A 21547-nucleotide genomic window follows, 5' to 3' on the forward strand; every position below is an offset into this window, starting at 1 on the left:
TCTCCTTCTCCGAAAAGAATAGTAAGTGACATTAAACTGACTTTGTTAATTGGCACAGCGACAGTAGCATTAGCAGACTTGATAACTGGTTTCAAATTATAAGGAGGATGTATGGTGTCAAGCTGCCCAAAAGGATAACAAAAAAAAAGAAAAAAACACATTTACATTAGTAATTTTATTTTTATGAATAATCAATCTGCATTTTAGAGCACATGAAGAGGTCCACACACAGCGGTTTGATTTTGATTATAGACGGCACACATCACTACATAAATCATTAGCAAGAGTCAAAGCAACAAAAAACAAGTGTAGTAGCGTGAGAGACACAGGGACATTTAGGTCTCAAAGAGGATATTTTGTTGGAAAAACAACTGAAGCCTTTCTGATTTTTCTAACATAAAAACCCCTAAAATATTAAATCCTTTTTTTTCTTTTTTTCTTCATTTCATCTAATAGATCACCATAAACTCTTTCAGAATATTTGATTTGAGCTGGTCAAATTATAAAGGTGCACTATGTAGCTTTTTTGATGGAGAAAAGGAGGTGACGTGATCAGTTCAAGTTACAGGTCATATCTGTGAAGAGGTGATCCTGGTCACAGTGAGAATGCATCAAGAGATTTGAGCAGTAAAAACACCTGTAACTGAATAAATGCAGACCCTCTATTAGAAAAGTTACATAGTTTCCATGGAGACAAGCAAGTGGAGGCTCTACAAGGAAAGTTACATAGTGCATCTTTAATAATCATTATGTCCCTACCAAACATTAAACGTTTGATTGCAATGTGATCCTTGTTTATGTGTGTGGAGTGGGTTTGTACTTATTACAGCGTGACCCGGTCAGATGCTGGTTGCAGGTTAGCGTGTAGCGCACCTCTACCCCTCCCCTCTTGGCGTTGCAGGTGAAGGTGTGGGTGCCCTGGATGGGATAGCGCTTGCAGGAGCCCAAGCGGTCATCCCTCCCCCAGTCCTTATCCCACACCTCGATCTTCAGGACAGCGTGAGTGTCCACCTGCACAACACAAGCTTCTATTAACACGTGCTTTGAAATGTTAAGGGGGCTGCACCAATTTTTTCAGGTAATAAAGTAAAAATTGTTTTGGCTCAGCAGAAAGATGGTATATTGTCAAATTATCTCTTATAATAATCTTATGTGTGAAAATGAGATTGTACTGTATCTAGGCCTAGTAAAAAAAAAAAGGTTTTATGGGACTTCTGGTTTGGCTAATGGTGGAGTAGGTACAACACCGGTAGAGTTCTGCTGAAATCCTTTAAGTACAGGTAAAAAATCTGCTAAAACGCAGTGTGGCCACATTTAAGATAAGATAAGATATGCCTTTATTAGTCCCACAGTAGGGAAATTCCAGTATTGCACCGCACAGTTAAAGAACAGAAGGAAAATGGTACATGCAATAAAACAAGATAATAGATAAATAGTTTAAAATAATTTTAAAAATATATTTAAAAATAAAATAAAAATAGACTAAAAATAAAATAGACTAAAAATAGAGATTTGGAATCTCTCTTAAGATGGGCAAGACAGGCCCAGGCTTCCAGCTCCTCCTACAGCCATAAACATCAAGTCCATGCAGCTGATTCCTTTTCTATGCAAGGCATGAAACCACAGGTCACTCCTGCGATTGGTGGATTGCTCACAAGCCGGCATTTGATTGGATCCTAGTCTGTGTGATACTTGTATCTTTGACTTTGAAACTGAGACATTAGCAAACCTTTCTTTCGTTCAGAGACTGTTTTGTGTTATTGTAATTTCTGTACTTTTGTTTTGCTAACTGTAATTTAGTTCTACATTGAAAATCACTCTGTTAAGGGCCTCTTTTTGTTAGTTTTTACCTGAACATTCCTTTTAAATAGATTATAACTTATGTTTTACAATTTTCCCCTTATTTTGTTACTTCCCCTTTTACTGGCTGATCTGGGTCATAACATAGCCTACTGCTCAAGAACAACTAAAGCAAGAAGTTCCAAACACACTGATTTAACACACATGATTGCGGATATAGATGAGCAATACTCAACCTCCCCATCACTATCTCTTTCCAAGGAAAGACTGAAGTGGCAGGCAGAGTATGACTTATTGTCTACAGACAAGGCTACACAATTAGTACTCAAGGCCCGTCGTAAGAGCTATGAATATGAAACTACTAGCTCACCAAATTCGTCAAAATAATGTTTCTCGTCTCATTACTAAAATACAAGATCATAGCGGGGAAACAATTATTAACCATATCAAAATAAATGACACTTTTTATGCAAAATTATACACTTCTGAAAATCGGTGTGATCTTCCTGAAATTAATTCCTTTTTGGATGAACTGGCTTTTCCTACTGTGTCTTCTGGAAAACTGCCAGCAGTTGATGCTGACATCTATATAATCGAGATCAAGGATGCTATTAAGTCATTAAGGACAAACAAACACCTGGTCCTGATGGGTTTGCTGTTGAATTTTATAAGAAATTTGTGGACGAGTTGTCTCCTCTTGTATAGGCAGTTTTTAATGATTCTCTGTCGGTCAGCTGCCTTCCACCAACATTACAGCAAGCTGCAAATACCGTTCTGCCAAAAAAAAAGACAAAGATCCACGGAAATGTAGTTCATATTGTCCAATCTTGTTGCTCAATGTGGATTATAAAATCATGGCCTCTCGATTGGAGGGAGTTCTGCCACAGGTCATCTCATTGGATCAAACTGGATATATTAAAGGAAGAGATTTCACTTCTAATGTTAGAAGACTTCTTGACATAATGCACACTCCACCCGGTCAAAACACTGAAATTGTTCTATCTCTGGACGCAGACAAAGCCTTTGACTGGGTGGAGTGGGAATTTTTATTTGCTACACTGAAGAGATTCGGCTTTGGAGATGGTTTCATTTCCTGGATAAAACTACTCTATTCTGAACCAGTTGCGTCAGTCATAACTAATGGACAGCAATCTTGATATTTTTCTCTTGGTAGAGGCACACACCAAGGATACCACCTGTCCCCACTTCTGTTTGCATTAGTAATTGAACCATTGGCTATTGCCCTCAGACAAGCTGTACATTTTCAAGGCATAGAACGTGGTGGTGTATTCCATAAATTGTTTCTTTATGCAGACGATTTGTTGCTTTTATGTGTCTGATCCACAGTCCTCAATCCCTTCCATCATTAACTTGCCGGAACAATTTGGGAGACCAGCAGGTTATAAAATCAATTTTAATAAAATTGTATTATTTTTACTAAAACAAGAAGATGCAGTGCCCTCCCTAGGCAGTTTAAAATGGCTAAAACCTCTTTTAAATACCTTGGAGTGGAGGTAACGCACACCTTGCCATCACTTTTCACTAAAAAATTTACTGTCCTATTAGAAAAATGCAAACAAGATCAACATAATTAAAATGGGAATAATGCCAAAATTCATATACCTATTTCAAAATATCCCCATGTTTATTAGAAAATCATTCTTTAAATCATTTGACAAACTTTTGACCTCCTTCATTTGGAAACGTGGATGACACAGAATAAAAAAAGCTGCTCCATCTTGACAACACCAATCAACCTGAATCTTGGGTGTCCTTTGAATATGCCACCAGTCATATCCATCTAGGCTCACTTGTAAGTGCCTCTGCCTCTTCCATTGTATTATCAAACTCAATTGTCAATCAAACCATCAAAATATGGACACAGCATTTTGCTTAAAAATACATCTATTTATGTCCCTATCTCGAGAAATAATTTTCTTCCAGGCTCTTTAGATGCTACTTATCGAATTTGGCACATTAATGGTATCAGATCTATATACTTATTCTCTGATGGCCAGTTCCTTTCCTTCTCTGATCTGAGTGAGGCATTTCAGTTACCAAAATCAAATTTCTTCATATATCTTCAAGTTAAGAACTTTGTACAAAAGAACTTTCCCTTTTTCCCCATTATGCCAAATGATAATCTATTAGACAGCATTCTCTCACTTTCCCCAGCTAAAAAGTCTATTTCCACTTTATGCAATTTAATAAGTGGCATTTGTCCATCCCCACTTGAGGAAATTAAAAGGCGGTGGGAGACTGACTTGGGTCTTACATTGAGTGATGCGGCTTGGTCTTATACAGTTGAAAGTGGTTTTAAGAGCTCACCTTACCAATGTAAGAGTGGCGTACACGTATTCTAACACAGATCCCTCTTGCCCTCGCTGTAGCGGTCAGCCAGCAGATCACATACATATGTTCTGGTCCTGTCATGAACTTGCCCCCTTCTGGTCTGATATTTTTGAAGCATACACAAAGATTTTTGGCAAAGTCCTTTAACCCTTTAAGTGCTATATTTGGGATTGCCTCCATTGATTGCGCTGTATCAACGCACGAGATGTTATGTCTTTTACCTCACTCACTGTAAGAAGAGTCATTTTAACTTAATTGGAAACAACAATCCCCACCTACTTTCGCTAGATGGATAAGAGATGTAATGTATTTTTTGAAATTGGAAAAAATTTGATACACTTTAAAGAGAACTATACAGCAATTTTTAGAGACCTGGGCTCCATTTTTTTATTATTTTGAGGGACTACAAACACCTCTCAATGAAGGGAACACTGACTGATTTTACCTGTACATTTGTTGTGGTTTTTTTGTTTGTTTGTTTTTTCCTGGCTTTTTATTCATTATTATTATTATTATTATTATTATTATTATTATTATTATTATTATTATTATTATTATTATTATTATTATTATTATTAATAATAATAATAATAATAATAATAATAATAATAATAATAATAATAATAATAATAATAATAATGATAATAATAATAATAATTTATTATATTATTGTTTGTTTAATTTATTTATGCATTTATTTTCAGTAGTGTATATTTTATTCTTACTTTGTTTACTTACAATACCATTATTTCTATAACACAATAATAATATCACTGGAAATCTCTTGTTAACTCCTAAACATTATGTTGTATTGAATGTTTGATGTAAAGGTATGTCTTGCTGTTCAGATGTACTTGAACATTGTACTGGAACATTGTTTTGCAGAAAAGAAAAAAAAAAAATTTCTATTATAAAGTGCACTGTTAGCATTTCCATGACAGCAAAAGTTTGCTCTGGCCTCTGAAAACTGTGAAAAGCACTCATGAATAATTAGGATGGTATGAATGTGTGAAGCATAGTGTCCACTGCATGATTTATTTTTTTTTGTCTTATAAGATTATTGAATGCACACTACACAACGTTGGGAATTTAAATCATGCAACAACACACACACGATCAGTCGTGGATATGACAAAAGTTTATCTGAGATAATATCAGTCTCCAGATTCTGTGTGGTAACCTCTCCGTAATTGTGCAGGTTGGATGAGCGTTGCCAACTGTTCCATAAAATACAAAATCATTCCGTAATTAGAAAGCCAAACCGTGTCTGTATTAAAATGATATGAAATGTGTTTTTCAAGTCTAAAAGAATAACATGATAGTCACGCTCGCTTCTTCCCATTTCTGAGTAAAGAAAGCTCTGCTGACCGCTGCTGCCCTGAGTGCAGCTCCAAACATGCTCTGCTTCAACCCCGAGCTGTCAAAGCATGGGCCAGATCCAGTGTCTCTGTTCCCATCTCTCGCTTTCTTGTGTTTACTGTTGGTAAGTTTTGTGTTCTCAATATTGATGCAAAAACAGCAAGAGGAGGGCTCACTGTGCGACTAAGATTCCAAAATATCAGACCCGCTAGCACTCACATCTCGTCTATCATACAGGGCTTCTAAATTTAATCTTTGTCCTGGTCTCACTCTGAGATCTACGACCCAGCTATGTCCCAGCAGACACCCAGCTTTAGGAAAATGGGAAACAACTTAAGCTCACTGCAAAGCATTTCAAATTAATTACTTCAGTTTTTTCACATTTTTTAGACAGTAAAAATTGTGTATGGTGCCTGTAAACACAGATTGGTTTATACTTGTGTGTTTGAAAAGTAGGATTCTCTTAAGAGCAAACATTATAAATATGTCCAGGAAAATTGGCTGCCTTTCAGAACATGTTCGTGGACTACAGGATGACCAAAATATGTAAATAAAAAGTAAAATATTTAGATTTTTACGAGAACATTATTTTAATGTAATGATGTCATATTTTATAACTATACCAACTCAAATTTCGATTTAATTGTAATATATTAAGCTGCCTCTATACATGAAGACCTTTGATATTACAATATCCCAATGTTACAGATAGGGTTTCCTCCCTAGTACATATACATAAGTGTAGAGATACTCACCATGCCCAGATCGTAGCGTGCATTCCATCTTGGGTAATTGGACCTGATGACTCGAGTCCGGCGGTAGTGCGGTCCATACCACATCTTGGCATAACTAGAACAAGAGAAAGGAGCATGAACTAACAGTGTTTGTTATGAGCTCTTTGAGTTTGTCTTACCTCTCAGTTTTACCAATGAAGTCTCCTTTAAGTCCCCAGGCCCGGACTATAGTCACCGTGAGCAGACCACTCCACGCCCTTTTTAGTGTCTTGAGTTTTCCTCCACTCCACGCCCTTTTGGGACAACAGTTCACTCCACACGGTTTCTCGTCTTTTTTACTGATGCCGTTTTCCTTTAAACAGAAGTTAATTTAGAAGTTTTTATTTTATAGATAAATATATCTCTTTCAGGGTGTGTGCTGTAAAAATGTTTGTTACTTTATGTTTCAGAAAGTTTCAGAGCATACAAAAGAAGACATGTACATTCAGCAGGTCAATATTTCTCTCTCTCTGTTGTAAGCGGATGATCCTAAATGGATTTACATCAGATTTACTTAGACCTTCTGGGGGTATACTAAGAAATAAAGTGAAAAAAGAAAGACCAAATTGAACACTGAATACATTAATCCCCAGTCAGTTATACCTGGACATGAGTAGAATATCTGATCTGCCGTGACTGATCCACACTCTCTCCAGCAGACACACTGCAAAACCACAATCTTTGATTTGTTTATCAGTCCAATAAAAAATGGACCAGGCTCTTCCAACAGAAATCTCTCCAGGTGAGTGAATTCGTAGTATAGCTTTGGGATTTCCAGTGCTCCGACCAGAGCTCCAGAGGATTTCAATTGGCAAATCTTTATCCCATTGATATTTCACTTGATGTGCCTCATCCATTGAACTTAAAGCCTTATACATTTTGCCTACAATATGTTACTGGATCCTTTATAAATATCTACTATGATTTAACTAACTAGAGCTGGCGATATCTGAACCAATCATCTTTGCAGAGTCCAAATTTTCTATCCATTAGCCCTTTGGAAATAGCACTACTGAATGTTGTAAGACACAATGGCAATCCACCCAATAATTTGGATTTGTCTTTAGAGCCCATACATCCTTACAGCTTGTTGCCAGATTACCTGCACAAACACAAAATTTCTCATGCTGCAGAACTACTTTGGCACAGTCCACACAACCAAGAACTGATTGGATTGGTGTTTCAGTCACAAAGAATTCCTTGCCTTTCCATTGAACCTCACAGACTCATTTAGACTCCTCACACCTAAGTATTAGTGACCTTAACTGGGCTGCATTGTGGTAGTGTCTTAGACTGAAGGATACAATATTTCATATGTGGTTTTGTGGATTTCCACACAAACCTACATATAAATTTATCCCATTATCTGTTGAATTTCCACAGATAATGCCTTGAATAAGTACAGTAATTTAGGTAGAATTACCATTGTAATCAACCTTATCCTGTCACGATGTATAGGGGAAGCAAAGCACAACTGTTCATACACTCACTTTGTAATATTTCCATAGTTTATGGTAAAAAGAGATATAGTATAGTATAGTAGTTTAGGTATAATATAATTATAATATAAGTCTATATTCTGTAGTCCCTTTTATAATTATACTTTCTAACTTGTCTAATCATCTGGGCTCGATAAACAGATTTAACAAAAATGGACTAAGAGGGCATACTTGTCTAGTCTCTTGAGTTTTATAGTGTCAGACAAGCCACTGTTTATTTTAATCATTGAGGGAGGGGGAGTACAATCCTTTATGATATTATTAAAACATTCTTAAAGCAATGGACGTGAGGATCTCTCATCATTTTGTACCATTCAGCCGTGTATCCATCTGTGCCAGGAGATTTTCTCGTTTTTAAAGCTGAAATGGCTTTGTTAATTTCTACATCAGAAATGTCGGTGATAAGGGATTTATTGTGATTTTTTCAAAGAGAGGTCCAATGAATTTAAGAATGTATCAGTTGTATTATCAGATTCACCAATGTGTGCATACAACAAAATATATTTTTCAGATTTTGTTCTTTTTCTTCTTGTACCTTACACAGTCTCCAAGTAGTAATTTTGCAGCTTTTGACCCAGCCTCAATACTTCTGCTTCATATATCTTATATTCTTCTCTCACAGTAGTTTTGGTCTGTTTCCTGTTTAGTACTTTGCTTCAATGGCAATAATGATGGATCTTTGTTTTGACTGTGCAAATTTGGACTGTGGAAAAACTTTTCCAGTCTACTTTCCAAATCATGCTGTTGTTCATGCTTTAGTTTTTTTCAAGAATGCTGCTTTGGCTAAAAGCTTTTCTCTAAAACAGGATTTAGCAGTATCCTACAGATTTAGCAGTATCCCATAGTATGGTCTCCTATGATTTCGCTAAACATCTGTTAGACCTAAAAGATTGTTTTATTTACCCAGCACTCAGGATACCTCTTGCCATTTGTATCTAACTTCATCAATAAATTAAAATCCCCTGTGCTTATCAAATGCCATACTTTTCAAAGGCTATTCAATCAAAGATCTTTTTGAAAGGTGACTTTATATTCAATAAGCTCACTCGTTTCCCTTCATTTTCCATTTGACAAAGATATGTCTACGTTCTTTATTTATTGTTTCAGAGATTAATTCAAAATAAATAGTTTTTTATTTAATATGATTTTTGTGAAAAGAAAGAAGTATTGCAAAAATCCTGACAGAAGTTTTTCATGTGTTCGTTTTCTCCCTGTCATTTTACTACATTTTATAGGACTTTTAAACTATTCACATTTCATGAAATAAATTTATAACACTGAAATGTTTTCTCTAATATCTTTTCTGTATCTGTTACTTGTAATCTTGCCTCCTCAAACAAACAAAAACTGCAAAAAAAAAATAAAATAATAATAATAATAATAATAATAAAATAAATTAAAAAAACAAAACACTGCTCATAAAAATAAACAAGATTTCCAGCCTTGTATAGGTTGATTATTTGGTTATTTAGTTAAGATACAGAGACATGCAGTCTACTTTTCTCCACCCACTTTTCTGATTGACTGGTGGATTTAGTAATAGAGGAATTAGATAACATTTGTACTACATGGCCTGAAAAAGTATAGAAGACATAACTAAGACCATTTTGTTTCTATCAACTCCTACCTTCAGGTAGTCTACAATGGCGGCGTTCACATGTGGTCTCTTCTTTAAGTCTGGCACCAGGTCGGACATGAGTCGGAGCGAGTACTGCACTATGTCGGGGTGGTCTTTGAGCGACTGTAGCCACGCGTTGTACCTCTGCGAGTTGTTGAAGAGCAGGGAGAAGTCTCCGTCCCAGCCCGTGCCTCCCACCACCTCTGTGTGGTGCAGGTGCAGGCCCGTGCTGGACGAGGTGGCCACATCCTTGTTCTGAAGCAGGTTCTGGCAGCTCTTGTAGTTTACAGTCCCAGATGCATCGTACTTGCCCAGGCCCAGGTTTATGCCCAGAGAGAGACAGCTATGTGCCTGTGTGGACCAAAGTGAGGTTTACTGTTATGGTAATGTGCTTTAATCATGCCTAACAGGACAGCACAATAAGGAACTGCACTCTCTGCTGGCAGTGGTGTCAAACATGTTACAGATAGTGTTTATATTTCATTAGCATTGTCTCTCGGCTGGCCTGGGAACGCCTTGGGGTCCCACCGGAGGAGCTGGAGGACGTGTCCGGGGTGAGGGAAGTCTGGGAGTCCCTGCTTAGACTGCTGCCCCCGCGACCCGGCCCCGGATAACCGGAAGAAAATGGATGGATGGATGGATGGATTTTCTTATTTTAAAAAAATAAAATAAAATCTTGCTGATACAGTTAGGATTCAGTAGTGCTGCATATCAATTTTGGCACAAATGAAGGAATGTGGTTCACTCCTGTGAACTGTACTTAAGGACATTGGTTCATTAAGCCCTCGTAACGGAAATTCATTGTTTGCAATTGAACCATCAGTCACTGATGTGAACGATGTCTGTGCTTTTTTTCTTTATCTGTATATGACAGAAGTTTGATTCGCTTCCACTGTTGTGTTTATAGGAAACTCACCCAAACATGGAGAGAAACTCTGTACAGAAAAGGCTGGGCAGTCCAGAAGTCGAATCCAGAACCTTATTGCTATAAAGTGCCTGCTGTAGCCCCTTAGCCACTGCGCTGTGGTTTAAACTGACTGAAGTAAAGAGGCAGAGTGAAATCAGCACTGCAGTTATCAGTCAGTTGTTTTTGATCAATATTTTATAGGTCAAGATTAAAAAAAATTATAACTTAATGATCCACAGGTGTCGTATATTATAACTATACAGCAGACAAACCATAATATCTCTTCTTTAAAGTTAAAGTATGTGTTTGTAGTGGTTCCCATTAGTTTTGTGCCTAGTTTTTAATGTTTGAATGCTGTGATGTATTGATACAATGAAAAATCATAATCCAGTTGAATCGTGAAACACCCATAGGTTTCCACCCCTAATTGCTCTGTTACTTTAACAGAATGTAAAAGTACCTCAGAAGAGGAAAAGCCGTTGAGGGAGGACAAACAGGTTCGCACAGCCGTCACACGTCGGAATCGTCCACCCAAATATGCCTGTAAAAATAAAGACTATGAAGTATTATAGACTGACCAATGAAACTGTGAGAAGCACCTCTTCAACATTGTTATGGTAATGGCTCTAAGTAGTAGGCAATTGGAATAAAAACTCCCAGTTCTCTCTTCCAAAATTTGTGCTGGTCTTTTGGCGTGTTTTTAATCCAAATGACTGTAGCTGATCTGGAAGAGAGAGTGTGGATCTCTAGACCACTGGCCTGCTCCTACTCCATGCAGCTTGACCTTCAGAACCGACCTTCTGAAGGCATCAGCACAACAGCACAGGCCCACTTCAACTAGAAACATCCTGCTCCCTGTTGGATGCGCACACATCATAGATTGGCTAAATTGATCAATTTTAAATCAACATATACGTACGTAACTTTAGATAATTCTCATCAGACCCCAGTCTAGAGCCACACTTATTTGTGTATTTCATAATTGAATGCTGTCTGTTTAACTTGATCAATAAATATTCATAAAACACAATTTGCTTTGGTGAAAGTTATCTTATTTTCAGATATGGTACATGAATTTACGTACCTTCAGGGCATTGTTTAATTAATTATTAAGTGATTAATTAATTTAGATAATTGTTTATATTGTATTGGTATTGTTTGTGAACTCTTGTTGAAGTCAAACCAAAGACTCACAAAGGCCACGGGAGTTGTGCTTTAACTTCCAATTTGTTATGTCAAATATACCCCTAACCCCCTACAACTATTAACAGGAAATATGAGAGAATAAGTGCCACATTGTGCTTAAATGTTTCAGTAGAGAGCAGTTCACAATCACGCCTCTGGGCAGGAAAAATGTAGTGACCTGTCGGATGTAGTGTGTGCCATAGGTGCTGATAAGGCGTCTGTACTGGGCCTTGGTGAAGGAGTTGTATGAGGAGGGCAGCAGGGACACGTCCTTTCGAAACTCAGAGCTCAGAGGAGGAGTACTGGACACCCGGTATCTGCACACACACATACAAGGAGGGTTTTCATGCTTTTTGGGCACATTACATTGACTTAGATGTAGGTGGGGCCTAGAGGGGGTATCCTACCTGTAGTGCCTACAAGAGGAGCGGTGGATACTAAAAGTAAAATTGTCTTCTTTAGCTCTTGTTGATACAAAGTTGTATGCATCAGAGCGTGTCCCTCCCACCTCCAAGTCTCCATAGTCTTTCTGCTTCAGCCCCACCTGTCACAGAGGAGAGCAGTCATGTCAAAGACCGTTTTCAATTTATAGTAATCTCAAAACACAGTCTCCACATCTTACCTTCCAGTCACTGCTGTCTTGGTAAGCAATGGTACTGACCACTTTACTGCACACAGATCAAAACATTAAATGAACACAGTTACAGAGTTATCCCTTGGCTTAGCCTCTGGGTACTCCTCCTGACTTTAGGGTTACTAATGGGTTACCTCTCTCAGGGTTAGGGTTACTGGTGGATTACTTCTCTCCGGGTTAGGATTAGTACTTGGGTAAAGTTGCATTAGGATTACACTACTCTTACCTGACTGAAGACTCCATAGACTGGTAGACATAGGAATTACAGCGAGTAAAAGCTTGTAAATCTTTTGCAGCGAGTGGCAGCTGTAAGTGAGGAGAATATTTTTAACATCCAAGTGTCCAGGGTGAAGGTGTCCCTGCTTAGACTGCTGCCCTTGTGACCTGGCTCTGAATGAAGCAGAAGAAGATGGATGGGGCCCCCTTGTGGATGTGGGGTCCTCTGCATTTGGTCAGTTGTTTATAGAAACGTGTGATTGTATGATAGGGCTGTCGTCCTTTTAGACGGTCAATGGTCATAGTCAACTGAAATGTTTAGTTATGTGATTACAAGTATATATAGACTACAGCCGAAAGGAGAAAGCATGGAGTAGTGGGTTAGCTGGAGTTTTGGGAGTGACTGCACAGTGTAATCTGCCTTTTCACTTTATGAAGATGTTGTTTAATAGTTGTTGGTTTTTTTTGTTTTTTTTCTGCATATATATTTGTATTTGAACAATATCGTGATCATTTCAGTGTCAGTGTATTGATGCACGGAGCATGTCGTCAGTTGCTTTAGTGTACTTCAGCTCTTGTGATTGGTCAACAGTAGGTCCTACTTTAAACAAACAGTAAAAGCGACTTTTCTTATAGACCTATAGTACATTATAGTGTTGTCACAATACTAACATTTCACACTCTGACTATAGACAATAGACAATAGAATCTTTAACATGAAATCATTGTGGGTTCTTTTATATTAGCATTGGCCTTCTATGTGTGTAATCACTCAGTTGTCCAGGTAGGTTCATAGTGGCCCATTGGCATATACTAGTCTGTGTCTTATACTTGTTCTGATACAGCTCAAGATCATTCTAAAGCTATTCAGTAAAGGTTAATTTCTATCCTGTGATAGACTTTTATAGCATCAATTATTATTCAAATGAGTATCTAGTTTTGATAAAAGTTTTAGTATCGATTACCAACTGATTTTTGATACATTTAACAACCATAATTCATTGTGCATTAGTGACTAGACCTTTAAACTTGCTATAGTGAAACAGTTATTCACCATTTTAGCTATCTTTATCTATTTTAAATTTGGCCTATAGAATGTTACGGTACCATATGTGAAATAATTTGTTTAATGAGTTGTGGTTGCTTCTCTCACCTTCTGCAGTTGGTTTCCGTGGAGAGGGTTTTTGATCAGTTTGCAGGTGCCTTTTGGGGTCATGTAGGTGGTGATGTCAATCAGGTAAGCCCCTTTCCTCTTCAGGGTGACGATGTCATATCCCTTGCCTATCAAGTTGTATCTTGGGATGAAGGGGGCGTTCTTGCACACTTTAGCTGTACCAATCTGGGTAGAGCAGTAAGCCGGAGACAGGAGCCCCGCAAGGAGGGAGAGAGCCAGGGGGACATACGCCATGGCCTGGGATGCACACACACACATCTACAGAAAAGTTTTTTGTATGTGTACAAATGTGTGTTCTCTTGCAGCCTCCTGGTGCATGCACTCACCTGTGGTCCTGTAGAGCAGGCTGCTGGACAGAGGGTTAGGAGCCAGAGGTACTGCAGGAGAGCAGGGAAGTAAGAGTGTTTTTATACCAGAGGACAGGATTGAAACTGGACAGACCGCATTCAGTGTGAACAGACTGGCACAACCACTTTTACCTGCCTCAAAAAAGGTGGAGGTGTGTGTACAGTTTTTCAAAATCATTTAGTTAATCACAGGTTGTCATTTGGGGTGTTTTCATTTTTTGAGCATGTTTCCTTAAAATTGAGCTAAATAATCTTCCCTCCTTAATCTATTTAGTAAAATCATCAGTAAAACTTGACATTGATGGAGAGGTTTGTATATGACTGAGATGCTTTCAGTCATATGCACAGACTTTGATGGTTTAGTCATTATGGGTGATTTTGATGTATTCATTCATCTACATGCTGCCCCGATGTGTTACCCCCTAGATTCCTAAAGTCTGTGTTCAACAGTTTACTATCACCACTTAAAGGCACAGTTAACATGTCACTTAAATCTGGAACATTCCCAAGAGCTTTAAAAACTGCGGTTATCAAGCCTCTCCTAATGAAGAGACGTCTTGATGCCACAATTGTGAGCAATTACCAACCCATCTCAAATCTGCTGTTTTTAATCCTCGTTATTTACCAACGGCTTATTAAATTTCTCCAAATGAACAACTCCTTTGATGTTTTCCAGTCAGATTTTAGACTCCACCACGGCACTGAGACTGCTCTTATCAAGGTGATAAATAACACCCACCTGAACACTGAGTCTCAGTCTTGATCCTGTTAGACCTGAGTGCTGCCTTTGACCCTGTGGATCATGGGATCCTCTTACAGAGACTAGAGGACTGGGTGAGTGTGGCAGGATGAGCAGGCTGCTGGGTAGAGGGTTAGAAGCCGGAGGTACTGCAGGAGAGTGTTTTTATACCAGCGGACAGGATTTCAAAAATTCTATTTTTTCTTGGAAAAATGGAAATTCAATTTTAAACTGGAGAGACCGCATTCAGCGTGAACAAACTGGCTCAACCAGTTTTGCCTGCCTCAAAAAGGGTGGAGGTGTGTGTGCAGTTTTTCCAGATCATTTAGTTAATCACAAGTCATTTGGGATGTTTTCATCTTTTGAGCATATTTCTTTAAAAAATTACCTTAATAACTCCCCTCCATACTCTACTTAGTAAAATCATCAATAAAACTTTGACAGTGATGGAGAGGTTTGTATATGACTGAGATACTTTCAGTCGTATGCACAGACTTTGATGATTTAGTCATTACAGGTGATTTTGATGTATATGTATCCATGAGACTCATACATTATAACACTGGTGCACTGATGATGGAAATTATACACTTTGAGAATGCCTCATGTTTTAATGGTAATGATTTGCTGAATTCTCTGACTTTGAGTGTTTTGAATTTCAAAACACCGTTGCCCCAAAGAAGATTACAATGGTTAAAGATGAGCAGAAAGCACCTTAGAGGAATGATGACTTGATCAGGGCACAGAGAAGGGACTGCTGGAGGGCTGAGCGGGAATGGCGCAAGTCAAAACTCCAGGTTCATGCTAAGAGTTATAAAGAAAAAATGTACATGTAAAACCACAGTTTATGTAGAAGAAGGGAAAGGAATTTTTCGAACATTATTGGAAGCTGCAGTAACAACTCTCTTGTCCTGTTTGCAGCGGTAAACAGATTAACAAACCCTCCAACTCCGCTGATATTAGAACTAATTTCTACATCTAAGTGCAATGAGTTTGCAATATTCTTTAATGACAGGGCACTAAAAATGCCATCAATTCCACAACACAAATAACATCCCTGCAGCCACTGAGACACTTAGAGCTGATTCACTTTGCACCTGTAATTGACAAAACTGTCAAAGATATCGTCAACAGTCTGAATTTAGATTCCACATGCTGCCTCAATGTGTTACCCACTAGATTCCTACAGTCTGTGTTCAACAGTTTACTATCACCACTCACGTGCATAGTTAACATGTCACTTAAATCTGGAACATTCCCAAGAGTTTTGAAAACTGCAGTTATCAAGCCTCTCCTAAAGAAGAGCAGTCTTGATGCCACAATTGTGAGCAATTACTGACCCATCTCAAATCTGCCGTTTTTAGTCCTCGAAAAAGTTGCTTACCAACAGCTTATTAACTTTCTCCAAATGAACAACTCCTTTGATGTTTTCCAATCAGATTTTAGACCCCACCACAGCACCGAGACTGTGCTTACCAAGGTGAGAAATGACATCCGCCTGAACACTGCAATCAAAGTCTCAGTCTTGATATTGTTACATTTGAGTGCTTCCTTTGACACTGTCCATCATGGGATCCTCTAACAGAGACTAGAGGACTGGGTGGGCATGGCAGGCTGAGCAGGTTGGTGGACAGAGGGTTAGGAGCCGGAGGTACTGCAGGAGAGCAGGTAAGTAACAGTGTTTTTATACCAGGGGAAAAGATTTCAAAAATTCAAGGAGGAAGTACTTTGGAAAAGTAAAATGTCGGAAAATTGGAAATTCAATTTTAAACTGGAGAGACTGCATTCAGTGTACAGAGACTGGCTTAACCAGTTTTACCTTCCTCAAAACGGGCGGAGGTGTGTGTGCATTTTTTGAGATCATTTAAGTGAATCACAAGTTGTCACTTGGGGTGTTTTCATCTTTTGAGCATGTTTCCTTAAAAAATTAAGCTAAACAATCCCTCTCCATATTCTACTTAGTAAAATCATTAAAAAGACTTAGACAGTGATGGAAAGTTTGTATATGACTGAGATGCTTTCAGTCATATGCACAGACTTTGATAGGTTAATTATTACAGGTGATTTTGATGTATATGTGGATAATGCCAGGAGACACAGTCCTTCGACATCCCTCCAGCAGGTCCTGGGTCTTCCCCGGGGCCTCCTCCCGGTGGGACATGCCCAGAACACCTCCGTAGGGAGGCGTCCAGGAGGCATCCTGAGCTGATGCCCGAGCCACCCTCTCGCCGTGTAGGAGCAGTGGTTCTACTCTGAGCTCCTCTCGTGTGACTGAGCTCCTCACCCTATCTCTAAGGGTACGCCCAGCCACCCTGCGGAGGAGGGCAGTCGCTTGTATCCACGCTCTTGTCCTTTTGATCATTACCCAGAGCTCATGACCATAGGTTAGGGTAGGAACGCAGATTGACCGGTAAAACGTGAGCTTTACCTTGCGGTTCAGCTCCTTCTTTACCACAACGGGCTATACAGCGACCACATCACTGCAGACGCTGCACCGATCCACCTGTCAATCTCATGCTCCATCCTTCCCTCACTCGTGAACAAGACCCCGAGATACTTGAACTTCTCCACTTGAGGCAAAGGCTCTCCAACCACCCAGTGAGGGGAAGCCACCTTTCTCCGATCGAGAACCATGGCCTCGGATTTGGAGGAGCTGATTCTCATCCCAGCTACTTCACACTCGGCTGCAAACCGGCTCAATGCCTGCTGCAGGTCCTGGTTTGATGAAGCCATCAGGACAACATCCTCTGCAAACCGAACCAGACCATATCTGGCCCCTGACTGCGCCTAGAAATTCTGTCCATAAATATGATGAACAGAACCGGTGAAAAAGGACAGCCCAGGCAGAGTCCAACATGCACTGGGAACAGGTCTGAACACAGCTCCTGCTCCGGTCATACAGGGACCGGACAACCCTTAGCAAAGGGCTCTGGACCCTATACTCGCAGAGCACCCCCCAAAGGACAACACGAGGCACATGGACGAATGCCTTCTCCAGGTCCGCAAAACACATGTGGACTGATTGGGCAAACTCCTATGAACCTTCAAGGACCCAATGGAGAGTATAGAGCTGGTCCAGTGTTCAGCGACCAGGACAAAAACCACACTGCTCCTCCTGAATCGAAGGTTCGATTATCGGTTGAATTCTCCTCTCCAGTACCCTGGAATAGACCTTAGCAGGAAGGTTGAGGAGTTTTGATTCCCCTGTAATTGGAACACACCCTCCGATCTCCCTTCTTATACAGAGGGACCACCATTCCGGGGTGCCAGTCCAACAGTACTGTCCCCCACCGCCACTCGATGTTGCAGAGACATGTCAGCCAAGACAGCCCCACAACATCCAGAGACTTGAGGTACTCGGGACAGATTTCGTCCACCCCCTAGAGCCTTGCCACCGAGGAGCTTGCCAACCACCTCAGAGACTTCAGCCAGGGTGATGAACAAGTCCACCTCCGGGTCCCCAGTCCCTCCTTCCACTGTGAAACAACATCCCCAGTTGCACTGTAAACAGTGTTGGTGAATCATTGCTTCTTCCTCCTGAGATGTTGGACAGTTTGCCGGAATCTTTTTGAGGCCGTCCGATAGTCCTCCTCCATGGCTTCCCCGAACTCCTTCCAACCCAGAGTTTTTGCCTCTGCGACAGCATGAGCCGCAGCACACTTGGCTCGCCGGTACTCGTCAGCTGCCTCAGGAGTACCTCGAGCCAACAAGGCTCGACACGACTCCTTCAGCCTGACAGCATCCCTTACTTCCGGTGTCCACCACCGGGTTTGGGGATTGCCTGCGTGACAAGCACCGCAGACCTTACGACCACAGCTACGAGCAGCCGCATTGACAATAGAGGTGGAGAGCATGGCCCGCTCGGAGTCCATGTCCCCAGCCTCCCCTGGGATCAGGGTGAAGCTCTCCTGGAGGTGTGAGTTGAAGACCTCCCTGACAGAGGGCTCTGCCAGGCATTCCCAACAGACCCTTAAATTTGTTAATTGTTTGTTTGTTATGAACAAACTGTGACAAGCACAGAAGTCCAATAACAGAACACCGGTTGGGTTCAGATCAGGGAGGGTGTTCTTCCCAATCACGCCCTTCCAAGTGTCAAAGTTGTTACCCACATGGGCATTGAAGACCCCCAGGAGAACAACGGAGTCCCCGGTTGGTGCACTGTCTAGTACCCCTCCCAGGGACTCCAAGAAGGCCGGGTACTCCGCACTGCTGTTTGGCCCGTAGGCCACCACAACAGTGAGAGACCTGTCTCCGAGACCCGAAGGCGCAGGGACGTGACCCTCTTGTTCACCGGGGTGAACTCCAACACAATGCGGCTTAGCTGTGGGGTAATGAGCAAGCTCCGGCTCCTTCCCCCCCAGTGAGGTGACATTCCATGTCCCCAGAGCCAGTCTCCATGTCTGGAGAGACGGTTGTCGAGGCCCCCACCTTCGACTGCCACCCAGATCTCTCTGCACCGGCCCCTTACAGATCCTCCCGCGGGTGATGGGTCCATGTGAGGACAGCCCCACGTTGCTCCTTCAGGCTTAGCCTGGCTTAGACAGGGATGGTGGTGGAAGTTTGTATATGACTGAGATGCTTACAGTCGTATGCACAGACTTTGATGGTTTCGTCATTATGGGTACTTTTGATGTACATGTGGATAATGTGTCTGACAGAAATGCTAAAGAGCTCAGTTATGTCCTTGAAATGTTTAGTCTGACTCAGCATGTCAGCGAACCCACCCACAACAGAGGACACACTCTCGACCTGCTCATTACAAAAGGACTAAATATTTCAAATGTCAGTGTGGTGGATATTGCTCTGTCTGATAATTTCTCTGTCTTCTTTGCCCTGTCTGTTATTTCCAAACCAGTGGCTGGTCCTGCAGTTATTCGAAGGAGCCTCATAAATGATAACGCAGGTGCACTGATGATGGAAATAATACACTTTGAAAATGCCTTATTTTCTAATAGTAATGATTTGCCAAATTCTCTGACTTTGAGTGTTTTGAATGTTCTGGACACCATTTCCCCAATGAAGGTTAAAATGGTTAAAGATAAGCAGAAAGCGCCATGGGGGAATGATGACTCAGTCAGGGCACAGAGAAGGGCGTGCCGGAGGGCTGTGCGGGAATGGCGCAAGTCAAAGCTCCAGGTACATTTTTAGAAAAGATGTACATATACAACCACAGTTTATGTAGATTGTGGCATACAGTCACCCGCCGAGTGTATGTTTTTAGGGGAGGGGTTTAAGGCTCAAGGGTCACAATCAAAGACACAGGTGAGATCCTGAATTAAAAGATGAGAGAGATGTGAAGAACAATTAAAATGATTTTATTTTAAAAAATACTAATTAAAATTGTAATATATGGCTAAAACAAAATAAAGCTAAACAAGACAACTAAATTTAGGAAAATATATTATAACATTAAGTTAAAAAGGTAGACTATTTTAATTTTATTGCAAAAAAACAGTTACATTTCCATTTAAAATAGGCCTAGGAGTAAAACAAAAGCGGTTTAAAATGGCCAAAAAAACAAAAAAAAAAGCCAGCTGGGGCCACCAGTGGTGAGCAGACTATCAAGGGTGTGCCCAGGGGTGCTACCACATACTCACCTCAGTGGACACAGCAAACGGCACAGCAAAATGAAAAGTGCATAAAAGTAAACTCGTGATCCCAGTGAACTAAATCACATGCGAAGGTGGGGGGGACCTCACCAATGTGCGTAGCCCAACCACCAGAAGGCACCCAGCATCGCTGAAAAAAAACAAAATAATTATTCAATCCAGCTGGGTCAAACCTGCTGATAATTGCAAACAAAATCAATGCAAAACAAAACAAAAATGGATGCACAACAATATGCAAAACAAATGCAAAACAAAACACCGTGCAAAACAGTTTACAAGAAACTGTGCAAAAACAGTTTGCAAAACAAAACACTGTGCAAAACAGTTTACAAGACACAACAGCAAAAACAGCCACAGGTTTAGCCACCCTTCAAAGTCCAGCAGGAATTAAACCAGCCCACTGTTGCAGATTTACCATGGGTTGGACTCCCCCAAACCAACAGTGCAGAGCAGGACTCGCAATCAACCCAAGTCAAGGCAGCAAAGAGAGTGCCATATTGGGAACAGGTGGCTTAAATAGTTCCTAACTAGGAGGGCAGGGTCAAGGGTGGAGCCCACAGGAGTGCTTTCAAGGACAGCAAGGGAAAACAGATGGCCCACTACAAGAAGAAGAGAGAGGTATTTTTTGGATGTTATTGGAAGTTGCAGTAACAACTCTCGTGTCCTGTTTGCAACGGTAAACTGATTAACAAACCCTCCAACTCCGTTGACATTAGAACTAATTTCCATATCTAAGTGCAATGAGCTTGCAGTATTCTTCAATGACAAGATTCAGGGCATTAAACATGTCATCAATTCCACAACACAAATAACACTGCTGCAGCCACTTCGACACTTGGTCTGATTTGCCTGCATTACGACAGAATCAGCTCTAAGAGATGCAAGACTCGGGGAAAGTTTACAGTGTTTATTTACAGGTTGTGAATAAATGTGCAATAAAGTGGGTAGATCTGGCGGGGAACAGGGGACGAGGTGCAGGCCAAGATCCAGGGGCAGAGTGAGCGGAGCGGGTGGTGTAGCTGAGCCGCCAGTGCAGGCAGTGCCGGGGCGGGGAGCAGAGTGTGAGCCGGGGTCCGGGAACGTGGACTGCAACCAGAGCCAGAACAAGGAGCCGGGTGAAGAGCGGGGTCCAGACACGTAGAGTGCAGAGAACAAGACGAGACAAGACCGTACCAGGACTAGGAAGCAGGGTCGGGGTAGAGCTGGGACCGCGGGAGCTGGGATGTACAGAGGCCAGGATTTGAAGGGTAGCATGAAAAATTCCAATCAGCAGGAGGCAAGGAGCAAAAAATGCAAAATACAAAGACAAGCTAGATATTCACGTGGAGATCTGGC

The 21547-nt window shown here is 40.8% G+C and overlaps 1 protein-coding gene across 1 annotated transcript; it reads right to left on the bottom strand.

Moving 5' to 3' along the window:
- Positions 1–795: 795 nt before the first annotated feature.
- On the bottom strand, positions 796–13751 carry LOC117369925 (perforin-1-like). Its single transcript, XM_055221654.1, has 10 exons — positions 13497–13751; positions 12354–12433; positions 12116–12161; positions 11893–12018; positions 11672–11821; positions 10769–10849; positions 9411–9752; positions 6425–6597; positions 6267–6360; positions 796–1011 (listed from the first exon to the last, which is right to left on the bottom strand). Exons 1-10 carry the CDS (start codon positions 13749–13751, stop codon positions 796–798), a joined length of 1563 nt encoding a protein of 520 aa, XP_055077629.1.
- Between the last annotated feature and the right edge of the window lie 7796 nt (positions 13752–21547).

Source organism: Periophthalmus magnuspinnatus, chromosome 1 (genome assembly GCF_009829125.3).
Source record: "Periophthalmus magnuspinnatus isolate fPerMag1 chromosome 1, fPerMag1.2.pri, whole genome shotgun sequence".
NCBI lineage: Eukaryota > Metazoa > Chordata > Actinopteri > Gobiiformes > Gobiidae > Periophthalmus > Periophthalmus magnuspinnatus.